Here is a 14,876-nt window from a genome sequence, read left to right on the forward strand (position 1 = left end):
TGCCTGTGCTGTGAAGCACCAAGCAGCTTCTCAGCTCTGGGAAGTCATCCCTGCACCCAGGATAATCACTAGTCCCTCCTGCCTGGACTCTACAGACCTCCACAGGGCTGACCATGATCTGATCCTCTGCATGGACTCACTAATAGTAAAGCCACAGAGAAAGAGAAAAAAAGGCTAATATATGGAAAGAGTGAACACAGTGAAAAGAGATCAATATTGTTTCCTGTACATATTGTTCCAGATTCAGCATGTTTTAATTTGAAGCGCTGCACTGGGTCAGCCCTACCATGTTAGCTCAGAGATACTATGTCTTGTCCTGGCAACAGCATAGCCACATCAACATGGCAATGCAAGCAGAGGCATTAGAAATTTTTTTTGTAGAATTTGCTGTCAGGTTAATGACCCCATCACATAATATGGGCTGTCTCCAGCTCCAGAGCCATCTAGAAAATCTTTTCATGGCACAAACCAGCGCAAGTAGAAATGTCTAAAAATGTAAGAATGGCCAAGGCTCCATCTAGCCAGCTGCCCTGTTTCCATCAATGGCCAGAAACAGACTTAAGAGTGAAATAAGAACAAGACAAGTCTATATTATAGTTCCCCTGAATACTTCTTCCAGCATTCAACAATTTTCAGCTCAAGGAATTTCTTCTGATGCTGGTCCAGCCAGGTCTATACGTGAGAAAATGGGAATGAGAACGACACATCTTCAGTGCCCATGTTCCATAGGAGTTTCATTTCACCAACACCACAAACAAGGGATTTCATGGACCGGGCAACAATCTGGACCAACACATTTTGCATGAAACTCACAGACATTTTCCTTCCAAAGAGGTTGGTTTTCACAGAGGATCCGTTGAGAACAGATTTTGTGAAGAAGTAGAAGAGGGCAAGATAAACTTGGGAGCAGTGGAAAAGGACAAGGCCATTACCAGAATCCATCTGAAATTCTCATATAGACATTTCTGCATTGAAAAGAGGGAAGTGCACAAAGAGAGAAGTTCACACCAACCTGCTGTCTTCCCCACATAAACAGGATTTGGCTTGTGGAATAATTGCTTCTAGCTGGACACTTCTAGTTGAATACAGTTCTTCCTGAAGGATTTCCCACTTAAGTCTGGCCTTTAATTGGAAAGTTTCACCTCTAAACAAGAATGATCCTCGAGGGAGGAGTGTTTCTGTAAGGGGATGCACAGAGCTGAACATAGGAATTCCAATCCTAATTTATCTTAGGCAGACAAAATTTGTTTCGATGGGAGCATTAAGCATCCTGCAGCTTGATATAAACTGATGGACTCTTGCTTACTCTTGGCATTTGCTCTTGCAAATGAATCACTGTTACTTCTGCCTCCCTGCCCACCCCTCCACTTGGTTTCTTTTTAATTTTACAGCTTCCTGAGCTTGACACTGGGAAATCGATAAGTAATTTAGAGCACAGTAAATACAGACGAAAACAAGTTATTTTGTACTTTTATAAATATTTGGAAACCAAAATTATCTAAGAAAACAGGTGCTCAGTTGACTCAGCAACCCATCCATCAGCATCACACAGTTAATTGCATAAGATCATAAACATTTATAATTAGAAGGCAAACAAACAAGAATTTTATAAACAGCCCTCTTGAATCAGGCTGCGCATTAAATATTTGTGATAAGGTAATTAAGAATAGATTTACAATCCTGGCGCACTGTTTAATACTTCGGAGAATGGATTTGATTCTGTGGAGAATGTTCTACAGCCAAGGAGAAAACATTCAATTTCAGCTCTTTTATCCGAGGCTTAAAGTGGTCTCAGAGAAACATTGGCTCTGTCATTGATCAGAGTGAAATTTCATTCATTACAGATCAGACAGCTCATTTAAATATATGTCTAATGTCCCTTGTCATGGGCTGATCCACTTCAGGCCTGCTTCAAAGCTCTGTCTCCTCGGCTGGATCTGCAGGCTTTCCCTAAGTCCTGCTTTTTATGGTTGATACTTTGATCAGAATATGTCAGAATTCCTAACCATGTTTCAAAGTAGGGAAGAAAAACCACATTTTTCTATTATGACATCATGGTGCTTGGTTATGAAAAGCCGGCATCACTACAGGATTACAGCTGTGCAATCTCAGTGGTCTATGGGAACCAGAGGGAAGATCTCTCTTGTACTGTAGAGCCCAACACCATTCCCTGTCCCAAAATAGCCAGATCTGCATACTTAATCTATCCAATGTAATTACTTCTACAGCCAGTAAGCAGGCTCAGCACCCAATTACAATGAATGCGAGAGTCCCCCTGAAGCTAATCGGTGCTCAAGTCAGCAGGACTTCTAGTTATGCTTAGAACCAGAGAGGCTAGAAACTCAATCTGTACTGAAGCTAGGGCTTAAACTGTGTAAAATCAGATGCAGACCCTAAGAAACCTGGTGGCTGCATCCCATCAGTGAGTAATGGGGAGATCAGCCCTAAGGGTAGGATGACCTTCAGATATTTGGGGTTTTGATATAGCACAGGTTTACTCTAGTAATTATCTGCCATCAGAAACTAGAACAGTCTGGAAAAGGTGGGTGGAGGGTAAAGCCGTAGCATTTGATTCATCAGGGATAACCATAAACCACTTGATTCTGTGCTGACCTCCACACATTGCTGGTCAAGGCAACCTCCTCGTTTAGGCATGATTTTGCTTCTTATTTCTTGTGGGTCTTTTGTTCTTTGCTCTTGCATTTATATGCTTGCAACAGGCAGGCAAGAGAACTGCTCTTCCTAGAAATGTTTCTGGTAATCTTGATCCTGACCAAGAATGGTGAAGTGATCCTTATCAAGAACAATGAAGCTATCCATGTGCTGACTCACCCAGTTCTGCCTGCTGCTCTGGCTTCAGTTACATGGGACACAAAGGCACTTTCCTAACAGACAGATTGCTGCAAAACGAGAAGACTTGGACCCACCCCCCCTCATTCTGCATAAATCCCACTCTCTGACAAAGCTTGTTAATTGTATTACAGTGTGTCAGCTAAGCCAGTCTACGTGAGATGTTGCAGCTTCCTCCAGCCTCAGTGGAGAAGAACAACACAGTGTTGCAGTCACTGCTGGACCTAGTGCTTTCGAAGGATCTAGCCACAGCTTGGCAGCTTCAATAATAACAGAGCTTAATACTCAAGTACTGTCATTGTCTAAACAACTTCTAACATTATTTAATCCTTCAATCCTCTTGCAAGGGTGGGAGGATGAGAGAGACCACTGGGAGGTGAGCTGACTGCTGGGTGAGCAGAGAGTGAGCTCCTCACTCTCTTTCAAATGCAGAGACCATTAGAAGTCAGATGTCCTGCAGCCCAGTGCCATGCCCCAGACATCAGCTCTGGTATACGCAGATGGGTAGCAGGACATGTGCGTTACACGCATACTTGGCGCACACGCACAGTATGAGCTCATCTGCCCTTTCTTTCAAGTGTGTTGTTTTCCCCCTTGGAAGGGAGCAGTGACGTATGATGAGGTACCTGCTCTGCAAATGCGCAAAATTTTGCCTAGGATGACAAACCATTTACAGGTATAGACGGACCCTTTTTTTTGCTTGATTGCCGCCTCTGGCCTCCATGTGCGTGTCTGCTCCGCTGCTGTGTGTGTGGGGAGAGACTCGGGCTGTGCACACACGTGACGTTGGTGCAGCAGACGTCACCAGCACGTCAGATCCAGTTACACCCCCTCCAAACACACGCCGTTAGCTGGGTGAATCATGCCTATGCAGCATGCAAAACCAGTCCAGTGATAGATAAACCTCGGGCGTTTATTGGTAAACAGATACTGTTTTGCTGTAAGAGCATAACTCACTCAGCTGCATTTACGATCTGTTTATTGATTGCTCAGATAAAGCTGTAATCCTTTTAATTCAGGGGAAAAGGGATCCAGCAGAGCAGGAGCACCGGTGCTCTGCCAGTCGGTAATTAAAATACGTGATTTATCGTTGAATAAACACTGGCTGAGGGAGAGCTGAGCTAACCAGCTATCTGGGGGCAGGATGCTGGGGTAGGTTTATGGTTCTTTCTAAAGTTTTGTTTCTGTTTTATGTTTATTTCTTTCCCCCTTCCCTCCAGGTCTAATAATACACGAAGGGCCCTCGGTTTACCGGATTTTTAAACGGTGGCAGGCGGTCAATCAGCAGTGGAAAGTGCTGAACTATGACAAAACAAAGGACATGGAGGAACAAAAAACAGGGACCAGGACAAATCAGCGCCCCTCCTCCCAAACCACCCACTCGTCCTCCACTGGTGGTACAGCCACTAACTCCGCTCCAGCCGACAGCGGGGCACGGGCTGCCGGCCATGCCACAGGCACCCTCTCTGACCACCACTGTGCTTATACCATCCTGCATATACTCAGCCACCTGAGGCCTCACGAACAGAGGAGTCAGTCTAGTAGTAACAGAGAGCTCGTCATGAGGGTCACGACGGTCTGAGCCGAGGAATTCAGGAGGCCTTAACGTGAAGCGGAGGAGACAAAGAACTCATAAAGCAGAGGAGCATGGTGTGCCTTTTTCTTTCTCTTTCCTTTTCTTTTCTTTTTTTCTTTTTTTCTTTTCTCCTCCTCTCCTTTTCTTTTTCGGTAACTGCACAAGATATAAGAGGCGGCACCTGGCCAGCTGAGGAAAAAAAGCAGGTGGAGGGAGAGCTGCACACTCATGCTAAAGAGGTTAATGTTTTCCAGCCAGTTTAAAAAAAAAAAAAAAAAGAAAAAAAAACAACAACACAAATCACAAAAAAACCAACAAAACAAGTGCAATACAGACTACAAACTGAGTAGGCAGAGTTCTGGGGAAGCAGAGGAACAGACGGCTTAGCATGTCTTACAAATCCTATTACCTGTAATAGGTAATGCTCTGTACACACCCCCCGTACACACACGCATGTGCACACAAACACACACACACACACACACACACACACACAGACACACACACACACATACACAGTGTGAGATTTATAAAAACAAGGAAGGGAACAAAATATTTGGAGTATTTTTATTGTCCAGACTCTGATTAACCAGGGCTATGAGTTGTTTTGTTTCCTGAGTCACTCTGGAGCCTTGTTTGATTTACCATAAGATACCTGAAGTGAAATGGCTGGGGATTTTTCAGGATTGATTTACAGAAAGAGAGATTGAATCATCCCACCAAGAAAATCTAACAAAACCCAGGCATACCCAAATTTCACCAAAAATCCTGTTTTTTCATAATGTTCCTGACAAGGGGTTTGTGAGGGTGGAATTGGGAGGGGGGAGGGCACTCCATGAACTTTATTCGACATATAGGCATTTTTGGCAAATTTTGTACAAACACTCAGCAGGTGTTTCAAGCACAAGTACTGGTGTGATTTATGCCTTCATAACCCCAAATCCAGCGTCCAAATCTTGCCACTCACACACATCATTTTCCATGCAGACATTCCAGATTAATTTCCTTTCATTGTACTCCGATCACAAGAAGCTGACCCCTCTTGCTGGGTTTCTGCTTCCTTGCTGATTCAGACACTCATGCATTAGAGATGTACATCTTTTTTTTTTTTTGTGTCTGTATCCCTGCTGCTCGATTTGCAACAGTCTCACTCAGTCTTGTAGGCTGAGCCTTTCACATCCAGTCTGTTAGTTTATTACAGAGTCTATTCCATTCAATCATTCAAGAGAGAGTTAGTCTGAAGAGGGAGCACAGTTGCTGATTGAATATGTAACACTTCTAAGTCTCCTTCTCTGGGATATGTCCTCGAAGGTACTGGTTGCTCTTCAGGAACATTCTCTTTCAATGCACAATGGCTGAATCATCTGTGGATATTAAAGGGACACTGTCAAGTACTTTTAAAATAGTTTTTAGGGTTTGGGCTTTTTTTACTCTCCATTGTTTGTAATATTCTCTTACAAGCTTGAAAATAAAATTTCTTTCCCTACCGATTTTGTCCTTCTCCATTTGGGCACGTATCGTTCTCTCCACTCACCCCATTCCTTTCACCATCCCCGTCCTTCCCCTCCCCACCTTTCTTTTGCAACAGGAGGAAATCCATGTTACTGATTTCCTGCTGACTGTCCTCGCTCTATGGAGGGTATGTCCCAGCTCTATGGGGTTGAGCTGTTTTGCCAATGTAACTGCCACAAAGGAAGCGTAAGAGCAGGAACGCTAAAAAAATGGAGATTAGCTAATTGAGGAGCAACAGCTCAGCAATCCCAAAACAATGAACCTATAGTGATCAAGCCTGAACCCAGCTCCCTCCAAAATTAAGATAAGGACTTCAGCCAAACTGCACCCATTTAGCAGCAGTGCTGAGTAACGTTGCACAACGGCTGTGTCTAACTGCCCTCCGTCATCGTACCAGCACCTCTCGCAGCTTCTGTTGGAGCCAGGGCAAACACAAGCTACCAGCCATCATGGGTCAGGTGTTTCTGGACCAGAGAAGGTGTCAAACTTCAGCCTCCGGGTTTGAACACACCAGCCATTCTGCAACGTTGAAGATGGAGGTTAGCATCTTAAGGCAGGTCATATTTTTCACCTCGATTACTTGACAGTGTCCCTTTGAATATCAGAATGCAACAGAACAGGTACTTTCTCTGACAGAGAATGTGGGAGGTGAAACACCGGCCAAGAAAGCTGACTTACTGAGGACCCATGTGAAACAGCATGGCTTCTGAGGCCACTGTACCTTTATCTGACCAATCTTACTATCTACCAAAGAGTGCTTTTAGAAGGGGGGAGGGAAGGGATGTTGGTGGGCGGAGGGAGAGGGAAGATCATCTCTAAGAGCAGCTACCCCCAGAATGAAGGTGTTGCAACGAATGGTCTCTGGAAGAACCGCTTCTGATCCACAGTAGAGAGAAACCTGGCCAAAGCAAGCAAACACAGCAGCCTCTCTCCCCCATGCCTGTCCTGGAAGCTGTCCTCATTCCAAGAGATGAGTAATTATGGTGGTTTGGGGAAAGGGGAAGCACACACAGATGAAGGGACAGCTGTCAGACATGATGTTGTTTACCTCCCTGCCCTCCACTCATTTAATATGGAGAAGTCAAATTCCTTTAATTTGGCTAACGGCTAAAAGTTTATGAGGTCAGAAGCACAACTTGCCGTGAAAGAGTGGTGTGATCTAGTACTCTGAGCACACAGGACTCTGCATACTCTCACTCCAGCTCTGCCACCGACTCTGTAGCCTTGGGCTGTTTGGCTCAGTCCCCCTCCATGCAAAGGGGGAATAACAATACGTACCTACCTCACAGGGGTGTTGTGAGAATCCACGTTGGTAAAGCCTGTCGAAGTGCTAAGTCTACCACCGGTAGTCACAAAGCGTGTGGTGGGGGTGAGCAGCGCCGCCCTTTTGCTGGTTACAGTCCGAATCACTCAGCGGGAGTCCCACCGGCCCTCTCCTGCTTGGAGATCCTCCTTGATCCGAAGTGGAGGGTGTCGTCCGAGTGCCCTCTCCTCCATTGCATGACATTTTAAGCGGCTGTGAGGTGCAGGGTAGTGACAGACATGATGTCCTACTTGACCAGGGATTTGCTACAACGTTTTCTATATCTGTGGGGTTTGTTGGTTTGGTTTTTCCATATATTGTGCTTAGAAATAAACTTTCCACTTAGGGCTGGCGGTTCGGGGTCTCTTCTGTTGCATGGCAATGTATACAAGTCTTATTGTCTGTCTTACTGTGCAAATGACCCCGCAGCCCGATTTCAGAGATGGGTATGGTCTGAGCCTTTTCATAGTGGCATAAGACTCAAAAGCCTGTCTAGACTGTTTAATATTTAAACAACACTATGAACTTGTCAATTGTATGTGTTCTGTGCAATACAAAGCATGTCATTAGCTGGCTTGATGGGCAGAGGGGATAAAGGAAGGTCAAAACTTGTTCAAAGAGCTTCATACATGTGCCAGCATGGAGCCGAAGGGCTGCCACCAGCAAAGCAAACTCGGGGAAGCCACTGGAAACTGTTTTCAGAACAGTTTACTCCAGAACAAGGTACTTCTGAGTTTATGAACTTCTAGGCTGCCAGCCTGAGAGAACAAGTGCAAATTTAGTGTGGGGTTTGGGGTTTTGGATTCTCTTTTTTCTTTCCTCCCCGAAGTATTGATGGCAGAAATACTGATGAGGGTCTCTTGCTTCCATAGCACAGTTCTCTCATCTCCCACAATCTCCTTGTGCCATCCCCTTTGTGCTACTATGCAGGACTTTAAAAGGTGCAAATGGAGAGAGTACGCTCCTGAGACATGCAAAATACATTGTGTATTGGGAGATTCTAGCGGACAGAAGAGATGGGGCAGAGCTATGCTACAGAAGGCATTTCTTCCTCCCCACATCTTTCCTCTAGTCTTGTCTGCTGGGTACCTGAAGAGATGTTCTCTGTATTTTGTTACAAAGCAGTCAGATCAGCTTCCACCGACAAACAAAGCTTGCAGAGTTTGGCAGCTCTTTCTCCCAGTGGAGAAAATACCGGGGGTCCTATCACTGTGGAGACCCCTCAGTTCTTGGGCTTTGTGATCCTCCAACACCGTTCGGGGGTGGTCAGCGTGGAGGACTGTGTTCAACCATCATCAGAGATTGTGTGTGTGTGGTCCTGCTCATTCTTGTGATTTCTGCTAGTCCCCTGATTTTCAGTCAGTTTTGACATGTCTTTCTGGTAATGCTCTTCTGGTTATGCTCTTCAGAGGTGTTTTGCTCTGTGTCAGTTGCCAATGCTGTTCTTGCCTACTGAAACATCAGTGCTGACCTCCAGCTTCCACTGCTTTTCCATTCTTGCCATCCAGTCTCTTGGTAAATACCCACTGCCACATTCAGACTCTCTTCCTCTGTGCCTGCAATGGCTCAAGCACATGCACTAACCCAAGGGTCATCAGAGAACACAGGGACCATTAAGAGTCTATATCAATAGTCGGACTCCATAACCATCTGTCAGTCCTCTTTGATATATATTCACTTGACCAGTCCCAGTGCCTGCTGTTAATTGGTTGCCACAAAAATCCCATAATACTAGCAAAACCCATATACCCATCTAATGCTTGTTTTCCAAGTTCAAATGTCAGAAGTGAGGGACTGTTTTTCAAGTAAATCAGATGTGTTCCCTGTTGTGGTTTTCCAAGCAAGGTGCGGAAGAGGTCCATGTCTTACCTTACCATGACAGGCAACCCAAGGAAAGGGCAAGCCAGCAGCATAGATTTGAGTCAAGAGAGGCGTCGGCTGTTCACTATGTTTTCACTTGGGGAGACAGGAAAATAGCGCTTATGTCTGCCAGGTCCCCGACCCTTCTCAAAGCTGTTTTATCTGGCAGCAGTAAAACATCAGAGCCAATGCCTGTAGATGGAGGAAAATTCTGAAGACTTTCCAGTTCTGAAGACCATCCCCTGCCCATGTGTGCTGGTCAGTCACTCAAGCATCTTTTCTTTGTTTTCCTCAAGAGAAAAAAGATTATTTTGACTAAGCAAAGTACTACTACTCTTCCGTGTAGGAGGAGGCTGCACCATTAGCACTTCCAACCTGTGGTTCATCCACCAGGACTCCTGCACATCTTCTTGTGAGAAGGCATGGCCAGAAGACCTATTCCTTCCTCTTACTATTATATGTCCGTCAAGCACTTGGAGGGAAATAGCAGTGCAATTGCCTTAGTGACTCAGTGAGGCTGAGTATCCTCACTTCCCCTCCACTATCACCTCATCTGTGACTGTTCCTTCTCGTTCCTGAGCCAACAGATGCCTCAGCCCCTCTGCCATGTCTAAACTCCAGCCCTGAAGATCTCCTGAGCAGACAGACACAGGATTCCTCACAGACTAGTTTTAGAGTCTTCTGCATCCTTCATATGTATCCAAACAGGCAAATTCATTTCATTGATAGACAATGGCATATTTGAATCCTGAGAGGAGAAACAAATGTAGGAGCTTATTGCATTGACCTTCACCTCTTCTTCCACGTTGAAGGAGATATAGTGAAAACATCAGCTGGTTTCCATACGACAGCAATGAACTGATGGCTCTAAGAATATTTCCCTCAATAATGCAAGTCTGACATGCTGCAGTTACTGAAGGCAGCCTTTGATCTCACATCTATCACGCTGGATACAAGGAGAACAGAATCTGACAATTTTGTGGCATTTACACAAATACCAAAACTATCTTAGTTCATTATTCAAATTACCTCCAGGTCAGTGGGTGAATTTCTCCTTTGATGAAAGAATGATGTTTTCTCTTCCATAACTGGAATTGCAAGATAAAATATATGTACACATATACATATATATTTACAATTGTTATCCTGAAAACATAAAGAAAAGAAAAAAAACTGAAATAAACCTGGAAGAATATTTAGCTGTATTGAGTAAGGATTGACAGGAGGTAGGGAGTTGCTGCATGGAAAGTACGACATATGATTTGACTTCAGGCAAAGAGAAGACAGAACAGGGAAATGCTTTTATGTGACCTCTGGCCTGTCTCTGGTTCATGCTCATTATTGTGTAGCATTTAATTAATGCAGAAAACATTATGTGGAAAACAGACGCTCAGCTCCAGCAGCAGGAAACAGACTGAAGACCCCTCAAACTTATCTGAGCCATACTCAAACAAGCACAATGATGCAAAAGCACAAACACCTGCCGTCACAACTGTTTGAGAAGAGATGGATTTCTGAACAGAGACAAGGACTTACAGAGACATTCTTTTCCAAGCCACACTGACAGTATTTTTCCCAGCTTGTTTACTTCTTATTATTAACCCCCTTTTTTTCCAAGCATCTTAGGAAAAAAAAGAAAAGAAAAGAAAAAAAAGGATTCTGATACCCAGGACTTAAAGAATTAAATAAAGTAGAGAAGAGGTACTAAGGGAAAATGTTCCTTTATATGTTGTGTTATGCATCAAGATGTGCTTTACCAGAGTTAGGACATCACATTCAGTTCCCTCCTTGCTCAAAGACAGTCTGAGTGATTGAGTCTGCTCATAATCAAGGAGGCTTCCTAGAGAGTAGCCTTCTACAGGGGACCACAGCTTCCCTCTGGATGGGACAGCCAGCATCAGGCAGAGATGTTTTGCCTCCAGTTGCATCCCTCTGTGGCAGGATGACAATCGGTTGCTAGCAAGTCACTGTTGGGCAGTGGGAGCATCTATCAGCTTATATAAGTTTTGATATTAATAATTACAAGACTTGCACAGGCCCAGTGTGCTCCTACAAGTGACCTATCTCATCCTTTCACAGTGCAAGTTGGTGACAGAGCTACTCTGCTCTTTGCTCTTCATTACAAGACAGCTTTCCTTTAAAATCCACCCTGCCACCCTTCTCTGGGAGTTTTTCCACTGCACATTACAGAGGTTCAGTTTAGTCCTTTTTCCTAGAAGGATGAACAGACCTCTGCCTAACCCATCTGATCTTCCTTCCCAGCTAGAGAGACAAAAATTGATGTTCTCTGAACGGCTGATCTCAGTACCTATGTTCTTATGAGATTATATTCCCCTTCCCCTTTCACTCACTACTCCATAATCTTCACTTTTCTTTGGAAAGGGGTGATTCATTGCTACTAAATGGTAGAGCATCTTTCTGAGACAGGAGTGTGGACAGCCCTTCTACTCCTTGCTAACAGGCACACAAACCTTCCTCCCATCCCTCTAGACTGGTGTGGCCAGCAGAACCCTTTTTCATGGAGTTTAGCTTCTTGATCCAGAAGAGCAAATGCTTTCAAGCATCTCCTTCACTGCTATCAAGCTGTGGGATAATGGCATGGGCAATCTTCTGTTTCTTAGCCTCAGGGTAACTAGAGTGGATGTCGCACCTGAGCCAAAAACACAGTGAGGACAAAGCACTTGTATTTTTAGATGGTGGTAAAACTGGGTGAGGTCTGCCCTGATGACAGGGGAGCAAGAATCTTTGTCAGATTTATACGGTAACAAAGCAAAATGGCCTTGTCCCTCATGTTTTTCGCTCATACACATCAGCTCTCCATTATAAACAAACCCTCTGTAGGCAAAGCAGGCCAGGCTTAGGGAGGAAATCTTCCTCATTCCAGAAGCACAACCAGCCCATAGCTATGCATCAACCCCTTCAGGACTGTTGCCCCAGAGAGGCTGAGAGTAAGAAGGAGGTAGCTAGCGGGGATGGCAAGAACACTTCCCTGGATCTTCATCCCCAGTGGGCAGAGTCCCCAGTAGGCTAATTCTGTATCTCCTCACGTGAGTCCCCTTTGAAATCACTCCCAAGGACTATGGTCTGATCCTTCACTACTACAGGGTCTGCCCAGGAGAGGAAGCAGTGTCTCTGCATGGATCTCCAAGGTCTGTTGGTAGGGTCCTGAGTTGGGCCTGGAAGAAATCACTATGTTCACTGAGGGATGAGACGAGTCAATGGCGTGTCCATGCAGAAATACTCTCTTTGAGACTTCTACAGAGATGTCTGTGGGGTTGGGAGGGGGGGTTGGTTTTGTTCAGGGCAGGAAGCACGGGGAAGGGAAGGCTGCAATGTAAGAAACAATCAATCAGCCACAAGGGAGGGGTTGACTAAGAGGAATGACCATGTCGACTGTGTTACTGTCCCGTCATTCTCCTGAACCCAGAATGGAAACTTCCAAGTGCTCTTCATGAGCTTACATTTATTAGAAAACTATTCCTGGGTGTTCAAGGTTGTTTTCTAATGAAAATATACATAATAAAAAAAGGAAATGAATGACTCTTGTTAATCTTTTCCTCTCCTCTGTTAACCTGTTACACACACTGTGAAACTTACCTCCTTCCCTGTTTGTTTACTGCCATTCCTGGTCAATAAAATCTCTTTCTTTCTGGTCATGATCCACACAGGGCCTTATGCAGTAAGCTTTCATCTTCTGCCTACACATCAGAGGTCAAGACTTCACGTAAGGGATTTGAATAAAATGCCATGGCTTAGCATACATAACACAATGTGTTAGCATTTTGACTTATCATTTGTTTACAGCATTAAGAAGCAAAAATCGTTTACCAAACATCACTATAAGGTTCATGTGTAGCACCTTCCCTGTGTGCAAGAGAGAAGCTTGAGGCAACCATGGCAAGTACAGGCAAGCACTGAAAAATGCTGCTATTTTCAGAGTACCCACTCTGGTGTGCTAGGTCCTTCCCAGGGACAATACAGAACTATCCTTGACAATGAACATCTCCCATCTAAGCAGTACTGGAGTCAGCCCTTGCTCCAGGGCTTTATCTTCTACAAATTGCTCTGTGAACTTCAAGACACAGGGAACGCTCAGAGCAAGCCTGCACAGAGAAAGTGAGGACGATGGAAGCAATCACCAATGCCATGGTAGGAAGGGGTTGGTAAAGAGCTAGGCTAGATCCGCAGCTCCTCCCCTGAATGCTGGGGACATGACAGCAAGCTGTACCCCAGGACATCTTTTGAGGCTGCCCCTTGTTTGTGTAGTGCCCACTGAATGCCTAGAGTATCACTTTTCAAGGTGATGTGCCTAGAAGCCCAGTGCAACCGGCTGCACAGCCTTCCTGTCTGAGGAAAGCAGGGGCAGCGTTTCACCAGGCAAACATAGACTTCACAAAAGACGGTCACAAGAAGCTCTGAAAACTCTTCTTCTGCCAAAGGGTCACAGAACTTTCCCATGCTTGCACATCTGAGGATCCTGCCCTGAAGGGACAGGCAGAGTCTGTTCCTCATCCTTCTCCTGGAAACCAGATAAGTCCTTTTCTTCTCTCTCTCTTTTACTCTTTCTTTCTTTTTTTTTTTTTTTTTTAATATAGGTCTATTCCAATAAGTCTATCGAAATACACAGAGAGACGGAGAGGGACGAGGGGACAAATGGAGAAAAGGAAATGGGCAGGACAAGGAGCTGCTTGGAAAGAAACAGCTGTGCTAATCAGAAATGAAGGACAAAACACAAGGGGAGGGGATACGACAGTGGAAGCAGTGGCTGGGGGCAGAAGATAGGGAGCAGGGGTAGGACTGGCAGAAAGAAGGGAGACATCTGGTGTGAAGAGGCTGGTGGCAACTGTTGATTACTGCAGCAATAACATCGACGATTTGGAGAAAAGAGGGCAAGACAGGCCCCAGAGGATCCTCAGGGAAAGGAGGAAGGAGCCATGAAACACTGGCAGACGGGACTTCACAGAGTCCTCTCCAACCAACCTTTCTATGAGTCCAGGACCAAAACTGGGTCTTTCACAGACTACAGCCTCACAAACAACCCTCTTGTTAGATTATATCCCCCGATTAACAAAAAGCTGCATTACCCAGGTTAGGCAAACGCAAATTACTGCGCACGTCATCTTACTTGTAACTCAATTATTCTTACCAATATGTATTATTCCTAATTCAAGGTGGTCTCCCAGGGCTTGTTTTATTCTGTGCACGCAGCTACGTTGCTAAAAACCATAATGTGCCCTGTCCGCTCAGACCAAAAGTAATTTCCTACACCAGCCAGCCAGAGCTCTGCTGAATTGCAGCTATAACACACTGTGGTCTTTGCCAGCTCAGTGGATTTCAGGAGAAATGGGATGCTGAAACGCTGGGTTGCTCTGGAGAGACAGAAGATTGTCTGTAAAACAAGGAGGTTTGAGTGATACTGCAGCCTGGATTCCCTCACACACAGGCAGGAGTGTTGCCAAAACATTGGGATTTGAGCTCAAGCTGCAAAATTCACAGCAGAATTGCAAAAATCACAAGCTTGAGAGTAAAAAGCGTTTCACGCAAGGTGGTGGCAGGAAGAAATTTTAACCACTGGGAATGTGAAACTATTTCGGTTTAGAAATGGGTGAGAATTTCAAAACCTAACCTACAATGAATGTAGGTGTATCTGCATGGGGAATATATTTACCTGAATCTTAAAGAGAAAATAATCTGGTTTGAGAATTTCAAACAGCAAACAAGTGTCTCCCATCCAGAAGTTACTGGCCACTTCCAGAAGTGATACAACAGCTGTCT

The 14,876-nt window shown here is 44.8% G+C and overlaps 1 protein-coding gene across 1 annotated transcript in view; it reads left to right on the forward strand.

Moving 5' to 3' along the window:
- MARCHF4 (membrane associated ring-CH-type finger 4) overlaps positions 1-12,764 on the forward strand; it is a 113,093-nt gene extending 100,329 nt beyond the window's left edge. The window contains 1 exon segment of the mRNA XM_030018304.2: positions 4,071-12,764. Coding sequence (XP_029874164.1) covers positions 4,071-4,432 — 362 coding nt within the window. The 3' untranslated portion in view covers positions 4,433-12,764.
- Positions 12,765-14,876: the final 2,112 nt, after the last annotated feature.

This window comes from Aquila chrysaetos, chromosome 6, assembly GCF_900496995.4.
Source record: "Aquila chrysaetos chrysaetos chromosome 6, bAquChr1.4, whole genome shotgun sequence".
Taxonomy (NCBI): Eukaryota; Metazoa; Chordata; class Aves; order Accipitriformes; family Accipitridae; genus Aquila; species Aquila chrysaetos.